Consider the following 15,896-nt stretch of genomic DNA (forward strand, 5'->3'; position numbering starts at 1 on the left):
AGTGATGTAGTATGCAGTATTACAGTAAAAGTACTGCAGTATTATGAGCGATGTAGTATGCAGTATTACAGTAAAGTACTGCAGTATTATGAGTGATGTAGTATGCAGTATTACAGTAAAAGTACTGCAGTATTATAGTGATGCAGTATGCAGTATTACAGTAAAAGTACTGCAGTATTATGAGCGATGTAGTATGCAGTATTACAGTAAAAGTACTGCAGTATTATGAGTGATGTAGTATGCAGTATTACAGTAAAAGTACTGCAGTATTATAGTGATGTAGTATGCAGTATTACAGTAAAAGTACTGCAGTATTATGAGTGATGTAGTATGCAGTATTACAGTAAAGTACTGCAGTATTATGAGTGATGTAGTATGCAGTATTACAGTAAAAGTACTGCAGTATTATGAGTGATGTAGTATGCAGTATTACAGTAAAAGTACTGCAGTATTATAGTGATGTAGTATGCAGTATTACAGTAAAAGTACTGCAGTATTATGAGTGATGTAGTATGCAGTATTACAGTAAAGTACTGCAGTATTATGAGTGATGTAGTATGCAGTATTACAGTAAAAGTACTGCAGTATTATGAGTGATGTAGTATGCAGTATTACAGTAAAAGTACTGCAGTATTATAGTGATGTAGTATGCAGTATTACAGTAAAAGTACTGCAGTATTATAGCGATGTAGTATGCAGTATTACAGTAAAAGTACTGCAGTATTATGAGTGATGTAGTATGCAGTATTACAGTAAAAGTACTGCAGTATTATAGCGATGTAGTATGCAGTATTACAGTAAAAGTACTGCAGTATTATAGTGATGTAGTATGCAGTATTACAGTAAAGTACTACAGTATTATGAGTGATGTAGTATGCAGTATTACAGTAAAAGTACTGCAGTATTATGAGTGATGTAGTATGCAGTATTACAGTAAAAGTACTGCAGTATTATGAGTGATGTAGTATGCAGTATTACAGTAAAAGTACTGCAGTATTATGATGATGTTGTATGCAGTATTACAGTAAAAGTACTGCAGTATTATGAGTGATGTAGTATGCAGTATTACAGTAAAAGTACTGCAGTATTATAGTGATGTAGTATGCAGTATTACAGTAAAAGTACTGCAGTATTATAGTGATGTAGTATGCAGTATTACAGTAAAAGTACTGCAGTATTATAGTGATGTAGTATGCAGTATTACAGTAAAGTACTGCAGTATTATAGTGATGTAGTATGCAGTATTACAGTAAAAGTATTGCAGTATTATAGTGATGTAGTATGCAGTATTACAGTAAAAGTACTGCAGTATTATGAGTGATGTAGTATGCAGTATTACAGTAAAAGTACTGCAGTATTATAGTGATGTAGTATGCAGTATTACAGTAAAAGTACTGCAGTATTATGAGAGATGTAGTATGCAGTATTACAGTAAAAGTACTGCAGTATTATAGTGATGTAGTATGCAGTATTACAGTAAAGTACTGCAGTATTATGAGTGATGTAGTATGCAGTATTACAGTAAAAGTACTGCAGTATTATAGTGATGTAGTATGCAGTATTACAGTAAAGTACTGCAGTATTATGAGTGATGTAGTATGCAGTATTACAGTAAAGTACTGCAGTATTATAGTGATGTAGTATGCAGTATTACAGTAAAGTACTGCAGTATTATAGTGATGTAGTATGCAGTATTACAGTAAAAGTACTGCAGTATTATAGTGATGTAGTATGCAGTATTACAGTAAAAGTACTGCAGTATTATGAGTGATGTAATATGCAGTATTACAGTAAAGTACTGCAGTATTATAGTGATGTAGTATGCAGTATTACAGTAAAGTACTGCAGTATTATAGTGATGTAGTATGCAGTATTACAGTAAAGTAGTGGTTTGGTCCTCTGACTGATATATTATTATTATGACATCATTAGATTATTAATAGTGAAGCATCAGTGTTAGAGCAGCATGTTACTGTTGTAGCTGCTGGAGGTGGAGCTAGTTTACACTACTTTATATACAGTTAGCTAGTTTAGTCCAGTGGTTCCCAACCTAGGGGTGGGGCCCCTCCAAAGGGTCAGCAGATAAATGTGAGGGGTGGTGAGATGATTAATGGGAGAGGAAAGAAGAAAAAACTAAGTTCTGATACACAAATGTGTTTTCAGTTTTTGGACTTTTTCTCTAATCTTTGATTTTTGCTAAAATATTGGATCATTTGAACATTTATTGAAATGAAACCATGTGAGAAGTTTAGAGGGAAAAATCACTATTTGGTGGAGCTGTTAACAACTCAGACATCATTCTTCACATTTAATATAATATGAAATAGTTTTGTTCACCTGTTTTATGTAACATTGGACCATAATATAGAGATGTTTCTATAGTTATTTCTCAAAAAACAAAAATAAACTCTCTCTGCTCTCTGAAAGCTTCATGAAGGATAAATCACTTTACCTTATTTACTTATGAATCCACATACATTACACCAACACCTTATATCATTATGAAATGAGATGTTTGCTTAAATCAGAAAACAATTATAACAAATAATTAGGTAAGGCCCACATGATACTCCTGTTTTCTTGCAATATCTTTGTAATGAAAAGTTATTATCATTTCATATTCCAGCTATTCCTCAAAAAACATGTTATAGATATCATGCCATTTAAATGTTTAACTTTTTACGAAACTCTAGTTTTTGTATTACTACCCCAAGCTTAAAAAAATAACACACATTCATTTCCTTTGGTTCTTATCATCTGTGACTGTCAGGAATATATATTTTGTGGACCACACAGATTATATATACATGTTAAAAAAGTAAAAAATAAAAAATATTTCAAACATGAAATCATTCTTGTGTGGACCAAAATATAATACAAATGATTATTCTTAACCAAAATGACAAAAGTGGCATCAAAACACATGTAAGGCCCACATGATACAGTAATTTCATCACACCTGTTTTAATTTAATGACCTGATGAGTAAAAGTACCTTAAAGTAGTATTACAGTGCAGTACTTAGTGTATTTAAAGAGGATGAACAGCACTACCTGTCAGCTCACATGATGCAACACAGACTCAACACTTAAAGCAATGATGTTGCTTTGATAATTAAACACTTCTTTGTTTAAATAACACATAAACGGGACATTTTAGTGAGTTTGTGTGTCTCCGGTAAACGGGCTGTTTGGTGACCGAAGATGGGAGCTGCTGAGCCGGGGGATGCTACAACTTCACCCCGGCTAACTTCAGCTAACTGCGGCTCGCTTCGGCTAAGCTAACTGCGGCTAACTTCGGCTAACTTCGGGCTAACTTCGGCTATTAGCTCTTAGCACCGACGTTAGCACCGGAGCTCGCCTCGCTTGCTCATCCCGACCCCCCGGTAAACGTTATAAAATATAAAAACCGGGGATTGTTTTATTAACAGCGGTGTGGACAGTCAAATAAAACTAAAACACGGTTTAATTACTCTTTTTATTTTTATTTTAATCCTTGTTTAGCTCGACTCGGTTACTCCTGAATCACATCATCACTGTGGAAAATCTAACAGCGATGATTTTATTTTTATATTTTTATATTTTTAACGTGGATTAAAATAAGTGACACTTTCCGGACAGCTCACCTTAGTTAAAGCATCAATTAATCGGTTGTTCTCGCTCACTCTCTCTGTCGTTAAATAATCACGGAGCTCCTGCGAAGTCTCCAGAAATCGGTTGCATGTCGGTTACACGACAGCGGCGTGTCCACCCAGTTAGCATCCGGGTCGACATAGTTGGGTTTTTTTTAACATAGGATGGTGACGCCACAACACGCCATGCTCTAACGCTGTAAACCATGACGTCGCCTTCCTAGGAAAAATAATATCTCATCCGGGTCGACGTAGTTGTTTTTTCTTTTACCCAGGATGGTACCCATAGGGTGGGTCATGGCGTCGCCATCCTAGGTAAAAAAACAACAACTCTGTCGACCCGGATGCTAAGTATAGTTTTTTAGTATAGTTGTTTTCTTGTATAACCTAGGACGGTGACGTCATAACCCGCAATGCTCTAACACTGTAAAGTGTAAACCATGACGTGACCATCCTAGGTAAAATAATAAATCATCGGGATCGCGGTATTTTATTAAACCTAGGATGGTGACGCCATAACCCATCATGCTCTGACACTGTAATCCCAATCACAGGTAGTAGGGTGGGTCATGACCGTTGCCATCCTAGGAAAAATAATAACTCATCCGGGTCAGCCCCGGAGGAAGCAATTCACTGAAAAGTACTTAATATTAACAATAAAAGTTAATTTATGTATTATTATATTTGTTATACGTTGTTTTATTCATAGTGGATAGCGTGAAACTCTATTAAAAGCGACATAAATTCGTTATTTGTACGCTATACATTTGAGTACTGTGACGAAGCTGAAGTTGGGTTCAGATTGGTAGTTAAAGGATAGGTTCACTTATTTTTGAGTGTCCTAAACTAGTGGTTTCTAACCATAAAATAATAAAAAGCCTACCAGGAAACCATCTTCACATGTTGTATAGTCTATCAGTCAAGTTATAGTTAATTATTTTCTCCGTAAAATCTCAGAAAATACATTTAAAATATCCCTTAAAATTGCAATACACTATTCAGCCACTAGATGTCGCACTATAGCACTAATATCTGCCTCCACTCCTATTGCTGTCAATATTGATTGTTTGTCACTGTGCCTCTCTCTCCTTTTTATTTCTCCTTTCTCTCCCTCTCTCTCTCTCAATCCCAATCGGTAAAGGTAGACGGCTGCCCAGTTCTACCTGAGGTTTATTCCCATTACAAGGGTTTTTTTTCCTTGCCGCTGTCGCCAAGTGCTGCTCATGTGGGAATGTTGGGTTTCTGTGAATTAATTTAAAGAATATACAGTCTAGACCTGCTCTATGTGTAAAGTGTCATGAGAATATTTTTATTGGCAACTAACAAACCTCAAGTCAAACTGTCAAACTTTATGGACTGATGCTACTTGTCTGTTATGGGATGGTGATGTGAAGCCTGTGTTTTAACTTATAGTTTGTTTGTTTGTTTTTTTTCTCTACTTTTTGTGTCTTGTTTTTGTGTCTTATGTGCCTGTACAGTCATGCCAGAGACCAATATGCTTACCCACTGAGAAATACACTCCCTACAGGTTTCTGCCTCAAATACACTCATAAACATATTGTAATGTACTGTTTTGTTGGGTTTTTTATTTATTTGAGAAACTCTGTCACGGGGCCTCCATTTTGGAAACAGTCATGGAGGCTCACTCACATGCACACGTGGTCGGTTGGGCATCCAAAACAAACAGAGAAGCTTAAATAACAACACACACAGAGCGGGAGCGTGGCTTAAACCCCCGCTCAGCTCAGGCCGCCGTTGTTTCCTGACATCTAGTGAGGCTCAATGTCAATATTAAAGTTCTCCACAGTCCAACGTTACATCTTAGATAGATAGATAGATAGATAGATAGATAGATAGATAGATAGATAGATAGATAGCTACATAGATAGATAGATAGATAGATAGATAGATAGATAGATAGATAGATAGATAGATAGATAGATAGATAGATAGATAGATAGATAGATAGATAGATAGAAAAAAGTGCCAGAGAAAGTGCACTGCATACCAGGACGAGGTGGAGCAGTAGTCAGTGTGGTGCACAGAAAACAACATGGCACTGACCAGTACCAAGACTAAGGAGCTGGTCATAGACTACAGAAGAAATAAAACAGACACTCCGCCCCTGTTCATTGGCGGGGACTGTGTGGGTCACAGACTTCCAGTTTCTGGGTGTTTATATAAAGGAAGACCTGACCTGGAGCATCAACACCACTGCTATCATCAAGAAGGCCCAGCAGAGATTGCACTTTCTGAGAGTACTCAGGAACAAAAACCAACTCACACAAAAACTTCCCGTGTCCTTTTATCTTTGCTCCATAAAGAGTCTGTCTGTCTGTCTGTCTGTCTGTCTGTCTGTCTGTCTGTCTGTCTGTCTGTCTGTCTGTCTGTCTGTCTGTCTGTCTGTCTGTTTTTCTCAAAAATGAAAAAAAAAATCCAAAACCTAAATTTTTTTTCTCAGAATTCTTACTTTAAAAAAATAGTCCCTACATTTTTTTTTTTAGGTTTAGGGTTGACTTTTCTCCAAAACCTTTAAAAAAAATAAAATTATTCTTTTTCATTTTTGAGAAAAGTCCTACATTTTTTTTATTTTTTTGGGAGAAAAGTCAGAATTCTGCCTTTTTTATAAACCCTAAAAGAAAACATTTTTTTAGGGAGGATTTTTTGTCCAAAAAAAAAATCCTCCAAAACCTTTAAAAAAAATAAATTATTTTTTATCATTTTTGAGAAAAGTCCTACATTTTTTGTATTTTTTTGGGAGAAAAGTCAGAATTACCAATTATTATCTATCGATCGATCGATCTTTTGAATGTTTACATTATTCATCAGATATGTAACTGAATGAGCGTTGCTAACTGCTGGATGAGCCGTTGCTACCACAGCGGGTTTGACACTAACTTCAGCCGGGTCAGAGGCCTCGTGAGGCGGCCGTTGCTCCGCCCTCGCGCGGCTGCTCCGTCCATTTCTTCTGCGCATGCGCGGCCCCTAAGCTCCCTCTTTTACTGTGGCAGTGAGCGAGAGGCACCATGAAGGCGTCCGGCACAGTACGTAAAATCCTTAATTTACCGTCAGAAAGTGGAAATACTCGACCGGAGAGAGCTCAATCCACTATATAACGTTACCGGTGTCTGTTTTATGCTTGACCGTGGTGAAATAGTCCACTTTAAAGCAATTATTTTAAGCTTTTATTCCGTCCCCGGTGATTGTAGAGAATACAACATGGCGTCCTCGGTACCATGTGGACGGCGGTTGGTGAAACGTGTTTGAGTCACAGCCGCATGTTAACAGACAGAGACTCACTTATAACAATATAACACTACTAAATATATTACGGCATATTTATAGGTGTTTATTTAGCGGTCATTAATCTGGTAAACGGGCCTCATGGCTACTCTCCTGTGTATTCAGCTAATGGAAGCTAATGTTAGCTGCTAACGTGTGTTGTCGTCACTACTAACATAGCTATTTTAGTGATAATTATCTTTACTACTTATAGCTTTTTAAAGTGTTACATGCTGTTAAAAACGATCCTCTAGTGTTAAAACACCTCTTAGGTTGCTCATGGTCAGTTGAAGCAGTTTTTATAGGTGAGGGTATCAGATTTTGCAGAACACTTGTGGTTACCAACTCTATATAATATAATATAAATTACTTTTACCACAGATAGCAGCTTGTTAATCGTTATCTGTACTACTTATAGCTTTTTTAAAGTGTTACATGTTATTTAAACTATCCTCTAGTGTTAAATCACTTCTGTTAATGTCACTTATGGTCAGTTGAAGCAGTTTAAGTGGGGGTACCAGATTTTGCAGAACACCTGTGATTAGCAAACTAATATGATACAACACAGATAGCAGCTTTATAATCATTATCTGTACTTCTTCTGGCTTTCTAAAGTGTTACTTCTTATGTAAAACTATCCTCGAGTGTTAAATCACCTGTTAATGCCATGAATGAAGCAGTTTTTTTAAGTGTAGGTACCAGATTTTGCAGAACACCTCTAATATTTAAACCTGATGCATTATAATATAAATAAGTATTAATCCCTTCAGGAGCAGCTTGGCACACACAGAGACAGATATACAACACAAAAGGAAGATAATAATAAACCATCTTTACTAGATGTAAAGTTTGTTTAATATAATAAAGATCAGATTAAGCTTTCAGCCAAAGTAACAATAATAAGACATTTAAAGTATTAAGTCGTCAACCTGCAGAGAGAATTAATTAATTTAGAAAAGCAGCTAAAACTTCTTAATAAATAAACACTTGTGACTTTCTGCAGGATTTATTGAATGCATTAAATGAAATCATTTAAAACTCTTTAACAGGACGCCGTCCATAATAAAAAATCAAGGATATCTTTAAAGTCGCTTCAGTCACAAACGGACCGAATTTGCACCCAAACCCAAAGATCACATTACTGCAGCGGTGTGATTTTTATCTGGTGTGCAGACAGAAAGTTTGAGCCTTGTCGCCTTTCTCTGACTCTGTTAATGTCTCTGAAAGTGAAATCAAGGTTCAACAATTCATCCTTCATTTATTTAACCATCAAACGCTTAAAAATTCCTGTTTAAGATCAGAGAGTTCTAAATAAATACTCAATAGACTTGTTTCTATTTTTAATTATTAAGGAGGTTAAATGTTTAAACCAGGAGGGTTAAACTCAGGTTTAAAGGTCCCAAATACAGACCAGTTAGATCTGATGTGAGAAGGGAGGAAGGACAGAAGAAAGGAAGGAAGAAAGAAGGATGGAAGGAAAGGAAGATGGAAGTGAGGAAGGAAAATAAGATGGAAGGAAGGGAAAGGGGGCAAGAAAAGATGGAAAGGAAAGGGAGGAAGGACAGAAGAAAAGACGGGATGGAAAGAAGGAAAGTGGACCTTATTGGACCCCTCGGCGGGCTGGTTCTGGCCCTTGAGCCTCATGTTTAACACCTCTGGTTTAAACTGGTAAAAGTTGCTTTGAGTCCAAAATCTTACAATTTTCAAACTTCTCTTAAAAGAAAAACGGCAAATTCACGTTTTCAGAGGCTTTAATTAAACTATGTGAACCAATCAGAAGACAGTAAACACGATGATGATGATCGTAGCGTTGATCCTGACCCGTCTCTCTCTCTCTCGTCTCACAGCTTAGGGAATACAAAGTCATCGGGCGTCTCCTGCCCTCGTTGAAGAACCCGGCCCCCCCCCTCTACCGGATGAGGATCTTTGCCCCGAATCATGTCGTGGCAAAGTCCCGTTTCTGGTACTTCGTCTCCCAGCTGAGGAAGATGAAGAAGGCGTCTGGAGAGACCGTTTACTGCGGACTGGTGAGTGGCACAGAGAATTTAATGAATCTGTCAGCTGTCAGATTATCAATAAAGTAGTTTGATCCAGAAAAAAGGAGAAAAATGTTGATTTTAAATGTTAAATATTCAGTTTTCTGTCACAGAAGATGAAAAAAAGCAGAAAATATTCACATTTAAGAAGCTGAATCAGGAAAAAGACACGAAACAATTAACTGATTATCAATCTATTGATTATTTGATCGTATCCATGGTAACAGTTCAGTGTTTTAAAGGTTGAACATTTCATCACTTAATGTTTGTTTCTCTCTCAAAGTGTTTAAACTGCTTATATTCTGCACTTTAATGTGTTCAGCAGTTATTAACACATTAAAATGATGATATAATAATTATTCATATTCTTCACATACTATAATCATCTTCTTTGGCGCCATAATTAAACCTTCAAAGTTCAATCTTGACACAAAACTCTGAGCTCATGAACTATTTTACTCACTTTCTCTGAGCTCCAACAGACTGTGTTTTTAAAAGCTTAAAAAAATCTTATTTTATATAGAATAAAAGTTCAGGAGCCAAAACTCTTAAAGATAAAAACCTTTTTAAAGCATAAATGAGTTTAATCTCAGTTCATTCCTCTTTGTTTCCTCTGAACTTAAACAATGAAATGACCTTTGACCCCCGCTGTGTTCTTCAGGTCCACGAGAAGACGCCACTGAAGGTGAAGAACTTCGGTATCTGGCTGCGTTACGACTCTCGTAGCGGAACCCACAACATGTACAGAGAGTACAGAGACCTGACCACCTCTGGAGCCGTCACCCAGTGCTGTGAGTACTAACACACTGTAAATATAGATAGATGGTAGAACATACTGAAAATGTCAAATGGTGTAACCACAAAAGAATGATACATATTACATATTTTATCACCTACAGTGTATTTAAGTGGACTTATACTAATAATGACTTCATTTAAAACATGTAAATGGTTCCTGGTCTCCATGGTAACCAGAGTAAATGTAATATTTAGAACAATTGTATTCCATTACCTTTATTTAATATAAAGTTATAATGTAAGATCATGCCAAACTAGTTGATATGGTGTTTTATTGACTATTTACTGTTTTTAAGCAAGTTGAATTATTTGGTACAAAGTTTTTATGGTTACACCACTTAGACATTTTTGCCATAATCCTCTAATATATTCTCTCTAAATGGATTAAAAGCAGAAATTTGATGCTGGGTCCACAAAAAAAGAATGTGTGAAGTTATTCATACGTTTATTTTCACATTTTAAGTTTAACACATTATGGTCTGTAGTCCTGATTTAAATGAAACGACTCCTCACCTTTAATGCAGCCAAACCCAAAGATCACATCTTCAGTGTTGTGGTTTTTTTTATCTGGTTGCAAACATTAAATATTTGAACCTTGTCGCCTTTCTCTGCTGCTGCTGTGCCTCTGAAAGTGAATCCAAGGTTCAACAATCATCCAGTCTGTTATTAACTTATTCACCTGGAATACATCAAGCTTGTTTAATTATATTATGAGGTTTTATTTTACACAATAAGTTCATATTTATAATATTTAAAAGTTCGATAGTAACAAGATTAATATTTCAAAATAAAAAGTGGATTATAAAACTAAAATTAAAATCAGTAATAGTTCATTAAAGGACAAAGTGAGGAGAGTTAAAGGAGTTTCTTTAGGTTGAACTGAGTAATCAATAGTCGAAGGTAAACACTGATCAGCTGATCAATATGTACGATCACAGCTGAGAAGCTCAGATAGAAACTAATAAAAATAATAAATGTTAATATTAAAATAATGATTTAATGAACTTTACTGTCATTCTTTAAACTGTAAGACCATTAAATTAACGTGTTTCTGTTTGCTCTTTATAATTATAATAATTAAACTTAATAATCAATACAAAAAATAACAAATTATGAAATTATAGTTTTAAAAAAACATAAAATTGTTTTAAAGATAAATAGAAATAATTTGAGTAAAAATCCATTCAGTGTAGGAAAAGGTAAAAATAGATTTAATCATGATAAAATATAAACAATATAATGAATAATCAATAAGTAAAATGATAAGCAATAATAAATAAAAAAATTATAAACTTGTACACAAATCATAAAATTGTTAAGAAAAAATAAAGTAAAAAATAATTCAATGTAATAATAATAGAAACGACAATAAATAAAATGATAAACATGTGTACATTAACATTATTTAAAAGAAAACAACAATTAGAGGAAAAACAAATTTAGTGTATTAAAATATAAACTGTATTTAAAGAAGATGATAAAAAAGGAATTAAAGGAAAATTCAAACTTAAATAAAATGAGGAAAAACACTCCGATTTTATTTAAAAAATGACGCCTGAACTGAAACCCGACCCCTGACCTTGTATTAACCCCCCCCCCCCCCCCCCCCCCCCCCCGATATAAAACCTAAACTTTATTCTCTTCCTTCCTCTCAGATCGTGATATGGGAGCTCGCCATCGCGCTCGTGCTCACTCCATCCAGATCATGAAGGTTCAAGTCATCGCTGCCAACAAGTGTCGCAGACCGGCGATCAAGCAGTTCCACGTGAGTGTGACCACCACCACGATGATGATGTTGTTGTTGTTGCCACGGCGACGGCGGGTCTCTCTCTGGACTGCCTCCTCATTAGTCAGCTCCAGTTTAAAAACCCGGCAGACTAAAAGCCAGATTCCTCTTCCAGATCTGCAGCTTCTCTCCTTCTCATCTGGCGGTTATGAAACTGGCGACATTTACCATTTTAATCATTTATTATATCCTTAAAAATGTCTTAATTTAGTTTTGATAAGTTTAAAAATGTGTTAAAATTAGGGCTGGGCGACATGCACAGAATCATATCACAATATTTTTTAGAAAATTGTAGAAATGTCTGTCGATGCTTTCACAAAATATAAATGCAAAGAGATTTTTGATGATGATCAGTGATATAAAGTTCATAACATTACATCATTTTACTGTAATGCAGCTTTTAAAAGAACAACACTTATGACATATTACGATATTCACAATCTAAGACGATAATAATGATTTATCTGCGAGTAATTATATTTGTTGAGTTTGTGTTATTTTAATCGTTATATTCTGAAATAACAGCTTTTACATTATTATGTCTCAGTAATTGTTTTATTTCCTTTTTAAAGAGGTTTTAAAAATGTGTGTTTATACTCAGTTTTTAAACCTCTGATTGTGGATTTTATCATCTGTTCTTTAATTTTAACTTCTTATTAATCTGAGTGTTATTTTTTATTCTTCTGCAGGATTCGAAGATCAAGTTCCCTCTGCCTCACAGAGTCCTGCGCCGCCAGCACAAACCCCGCTTCACCACCAAGAGGCCAAACACCTTCTTCTAAACCAGTTCTGTTTGTTTTTTTCATATTGTGCGGGAAAAAATAAAGAAGACTATGAGAACAGAAGAAGAAGAGCTGTGTGTCGTCTTTCTGTTGATTTGAAACTGTTATTAATAATACTATAGTTTATTTTATTAGGATATAACATTTATACAAAAATGCATTACAACAAAGAAAATGAAAACCTGCAAGAAAGAAACATCATAAACAAACAAACACTACAGAAAATAAAATGTCATATTAATCCAAATTATACATCACATCAGATTTTTGTATTATATATATCAATACATGTGAGGATTTATAGTCACATATATAAAAATACAACTTGAAATATTAATAAAACTGAAGAAACAAGTAAAACAGGACACGTGTGGGAACTAATTCACATTAAAATCAGACAAACTAATAAACTGGAGATAATAATGATCTATTTTATTTTAAGGTGCCTTTCAGGGCACTCGATGTCACCTTACAATACACATAAAAACAATTAAAAGAGCAAAAGGGACACATGTAAGTACAATAAAAACAAATAAAATCAGAAAACTGCGGATGACAAATTAAAGTGAGTATGAAAGTTTGAAGAGGGATTTGAAGATAAATATATTAATACATCATCACACTGCCTCCACCAGAGAAGACAGAAGATATGCCAAATGTTTCATCGGCGCAACCCAGATATTCATCTCTGCTGATCGTCCCATTAATGCATGTTCCTTATTAATGCTGCTCAATTTAAAGGGAAATAAACAGACATAAGATTTATCACCAAGAAGCTTTGTTAAAACAGGAAATAATCTACTAAACACAAATGTCCTTACTTTTTGTGCTATGTTTAGTTAAAGATATAATTGGATATGTATGTGTGTGTGTGTGTGTGTGTGTGTGTTTGGAAGATTGCTGCAGTTACACACAGTGTCCACATGGTGGCAGCGTTACCCAACACATGAAGGAATTATTCTACTGTCCTCTTCCTGAAAATCAGCAGAAGACAGAAGCTGAATTATTAGGGCCCGAGCACTGACAAGTCAGTGAGGGACCTATTGTAATTGCCGGAATTATTATTATTATTATTATTAGGGCCCGAGCACTGACAAGTCAGTGAGGGACCTATTGCTTTTGCCAGGATTCTTATTATTATTTTTCACGTTCTTATGCCGCCACTTTAGGCGCATTTTTGGTGGCCTGAACATGCATGAAAACTCATGAAATTCTGCACACACGTCGCAGCTGGTGAAAATTTATTTAATTTAACGTGATTGGACGCAAGCGTGGTAAGGGGACTCGCTAGCGCCCCCACACGTCGGGTCATGTGACCACAAATCTTCTCGGATCTGCATGAAATTTACATATGTCATAGGTCTCATCGGATCATTGGGAAATTAATTTTGTGGAATTTTTTTACCAAACAGGAAGTCGCCCACGCGGTGTGGCGTGCACCGATTTTCATTTTTCGAATACCGCTTTGAGGACTTTATGATGTTCTCAGAATCATGAAACCTGCCACGTAGGTTTCAAATCATGAGCTCTTTCATCTGATACCACATTTGCCCAACATTTTGCCCCAACAGCCCAATAGCGCCCCCTAATGCCTTTTCCCACTTAGCATGTACTGACAAACTCTAAAACTCACCAAATTGGACACACTCGTCAAGACTCACGAATATTATTTTTTGGTATGACCGCAACCTTTTAAGTGCCAAAATGACTCTACAGCGCCCCCTAGAACATTAAAAAATGAAGCCCCGCCTTCTACATGCACGTACATGAACGAAATGTAGGATTCATATATATCATGACCAGACGCACAAAAAAGCCTCTTGGACCCATACCCTAAGTCCAACAGGAAGTCGGCCATCTTGGATCACAGGTGCATTTTTGTCGCCATTTTCCCCATTTGCAGGCCTCGTACTTTAACAATCTCTTCCTGCAGTTTTGACTCCACAGACTTCAGATTGGAACTGTATCATCCTCAGACCTTGATGATGTAAACTTGACGACAGATTTTTCCTACGTTATACCAGGTGGGCGTGGCAGTCGTTTGTTTGTATAAACAAACAACTCCTTATAACTCCTCCATACATTGTCGGATGTTAATACATGCACTGCGTAAAATGTCACACCTGTTGAAGCCGTTTCAATTTCAACATCATTGGGGGTGGATGTGGCAAGGGGTCTCCATAGCGCCCCCTAACAGCAGGTCATGTGACCACAAACTTTGTCTGATCTTCGTGAAATGTACAGGACTCATAGCACTCATGGGTAAACCCCCAAATTATTTTTTTCAAATTTTTCGCTCTAACAGGAAGTGAGTTATTGTGCATTTCCTGCGTCAATTTTCCGTTTTTCCCTCTGCGTTTAGAGGACTTTCCCGTCTTCACAGAATCACCAAATTGCCCACATAGGTTCACACTCAGGAGCACTTTAATTTGAGACCATAACTGCCTCTGGGCGTGGCACAACAGCTCAATAGCGCCCCCTAATGCCTTTATCCATTTTGTACATTTTCACAAACTCCTACACTCACCAAATTGAACACATACGTCAACATTCACACAGATTGACTACTGACAAAGTTTGGGATTTTTAAGTGAGAAGATGACTTCACAGCGCCCCCTGGAAAATTTCAAAGTTTAAGCCCCGCCTTCCACATTGACATAGAGAAATGAAATCGACAAGGCCTATGTATTATGTCCAGACGCACAAAAAAGCCTCTTGGACCCATACCCTAAGTCCAACAGGAAGTCGGCCATCCAGGCAAAACTGTTCAATCTGGATGATTTTCATTATTATTATATTTGTACGCCTTTTTGACAGCCTAAACATGCCCCAAAACTCACCAAAACTTGCAATCATGTCCGATCCGGAGAAAACTTTGATATTTTAAGGAGCGCGGAAATGGCCGACGCAAAAATTGATTAATAGCGCCCCCTAGAAAATTTAAAAAATCAAGCCCCTCGACTCAGATTGACGTAGACAAACGAAATTCGGTGAACACATGTATCATGTCCAGACGCACTAAAAAGCCTCTTGGACCCATAGCCTAAGTCCAACAGGAAGTCGGCCATCCAGGCAAAAATGCTCAATCTTGACGCTTTTTTGGCCCTTCACCCACATTCCTTTGTGCTGAGAAGTCACCCAGACTCATTTGTGGTCTTAGACTGCCATCTAGTGGAGACATTAACCGCTGCACACAATGTTCAATTAAAGGCACAGGAGCAAAGACATCTACATGCCAGTTTTGACAGCCCTGCGACTGACGCACGCACCGACGTGCACGTACGGCGTTACAGTTGGGGGGAAACCGGGGGGGGGTGCGAGGGCCCTTCGACACTGCTTGCAGTTTTAATTAGGGCCCGAGCACTGACAAGTCAGTGAGGGACCTATTGCTTTTGCCAGGATTCTTATTATTATTATTATTATTATTATTATTATTATTCACGTTCTTATGCCGTGTCATGAATCGCATTTTTGACGGCTTGAACATAAATGAATACTCATGAAATTCTGCACACACGTCGCAGCTGGTGAAAATTTATTTAATTTAACGTGATTGGACGCAAGCGTGGTAAGGGGACTCGC

The 15,896-nt window shown here is 36.6% G+C and overlaps 2 protein-coding genes and 2 non-coding genes across 4 annotated transcripts in view; 3 read left to right on the forward strand and 1 right to left on the reverse strand.

The window, feature by feature from the left end:
- xpot (exportin, tRNA (nuclear export receptor for tRNAs)) overlaps positions 1-3,744 on the reverse strand; it is a 23,878-nt gene extending 20,134 nt beyond the window's left edge. Inside the window, exon 1 of the mRNA XM_062443640.1 lies at positions 3,625-3,744. The gene's annotated coding sequence lies outside the window, so the exon portion shown is untranslated. The remainder of the gene's footprint in view (positions 1-3,624) is intronic.
- A 2,869-nt stretch (positions 3,745-6,613) lies between these two features.
- Positions 6,614-12,383, forward strand: rpl18a (ribosomal protein L18a). Its single transcript, XM_062443497.1, has 5 exons — positions 6,614-6,674; positions 8,760-8,939; positions 9,610-9,739; positions 11,402-11,511; positions 12,222-12,383. Exons 1-5 carry the CDS (start codon positions 6,657-6,659, stop codon positions 12,312-12,314), a joined length of 531 nt encoding a protein of 176 aa, XP_062299481.1. The 5' UTR covers positions 6,614-6,656; the 3' UTR covers positions 12,315-12,383.
- On the forward strand, positions 8,026-8,160 carry LOC134004837 (small nucleolar RNA SNORA68). The gene has a single exon (XR_009927857.1). It is a non-coding gene; the product is annotated as a small nucleolar RNA SNORA68 (small nucleolar RNA).
- On the forward strand, positions 10,264-10,399 carry LOC134004838 (small nucleolar RNA SNORA68). Its single transcript, XR_009927858.1, has one exon. It is a non-coding gene; the product is annotated as a small nucleolar RNA SNORA68 (small nucleolar RNA).
- Positions 12,384-15,896: the final 3,513 nt, after the last annotated feature.

The sequence above is a fragment of the Scomber scombrus genome, chromosome 22 (assembly GCF_963691925.1).
Source record: "Scomber scombrus chromosome 22, fScoSco1.1, whole genome shotgun sequence".
Lineage (NCBI taxonomy): Eukaryota > Metazoa > Chordata > Actinopteri > Scombriformes > Scombridae > Scomber > Scomber scombrus.

Excerpts from the sequence above, each read along its gene's own strand:
- rpl18a (XM_062443497.1), top strand. Across the intron at positions 8,940-9,609 it reads AGACCGTTTACTGCGGACTG|GTCCACGAGAAGACGCCACT; the intron begins GTGAGTGGCACA and ends TGTGTTCTTCAG. Across the intron at positions 9,740-11,401 it reads TGGAGCCGTCACCCAGTGCT|ATCGTGATATGGGAGCTCGC; the intron begins GTGAGTACTAAC and ends CCTTCCTCTCAG.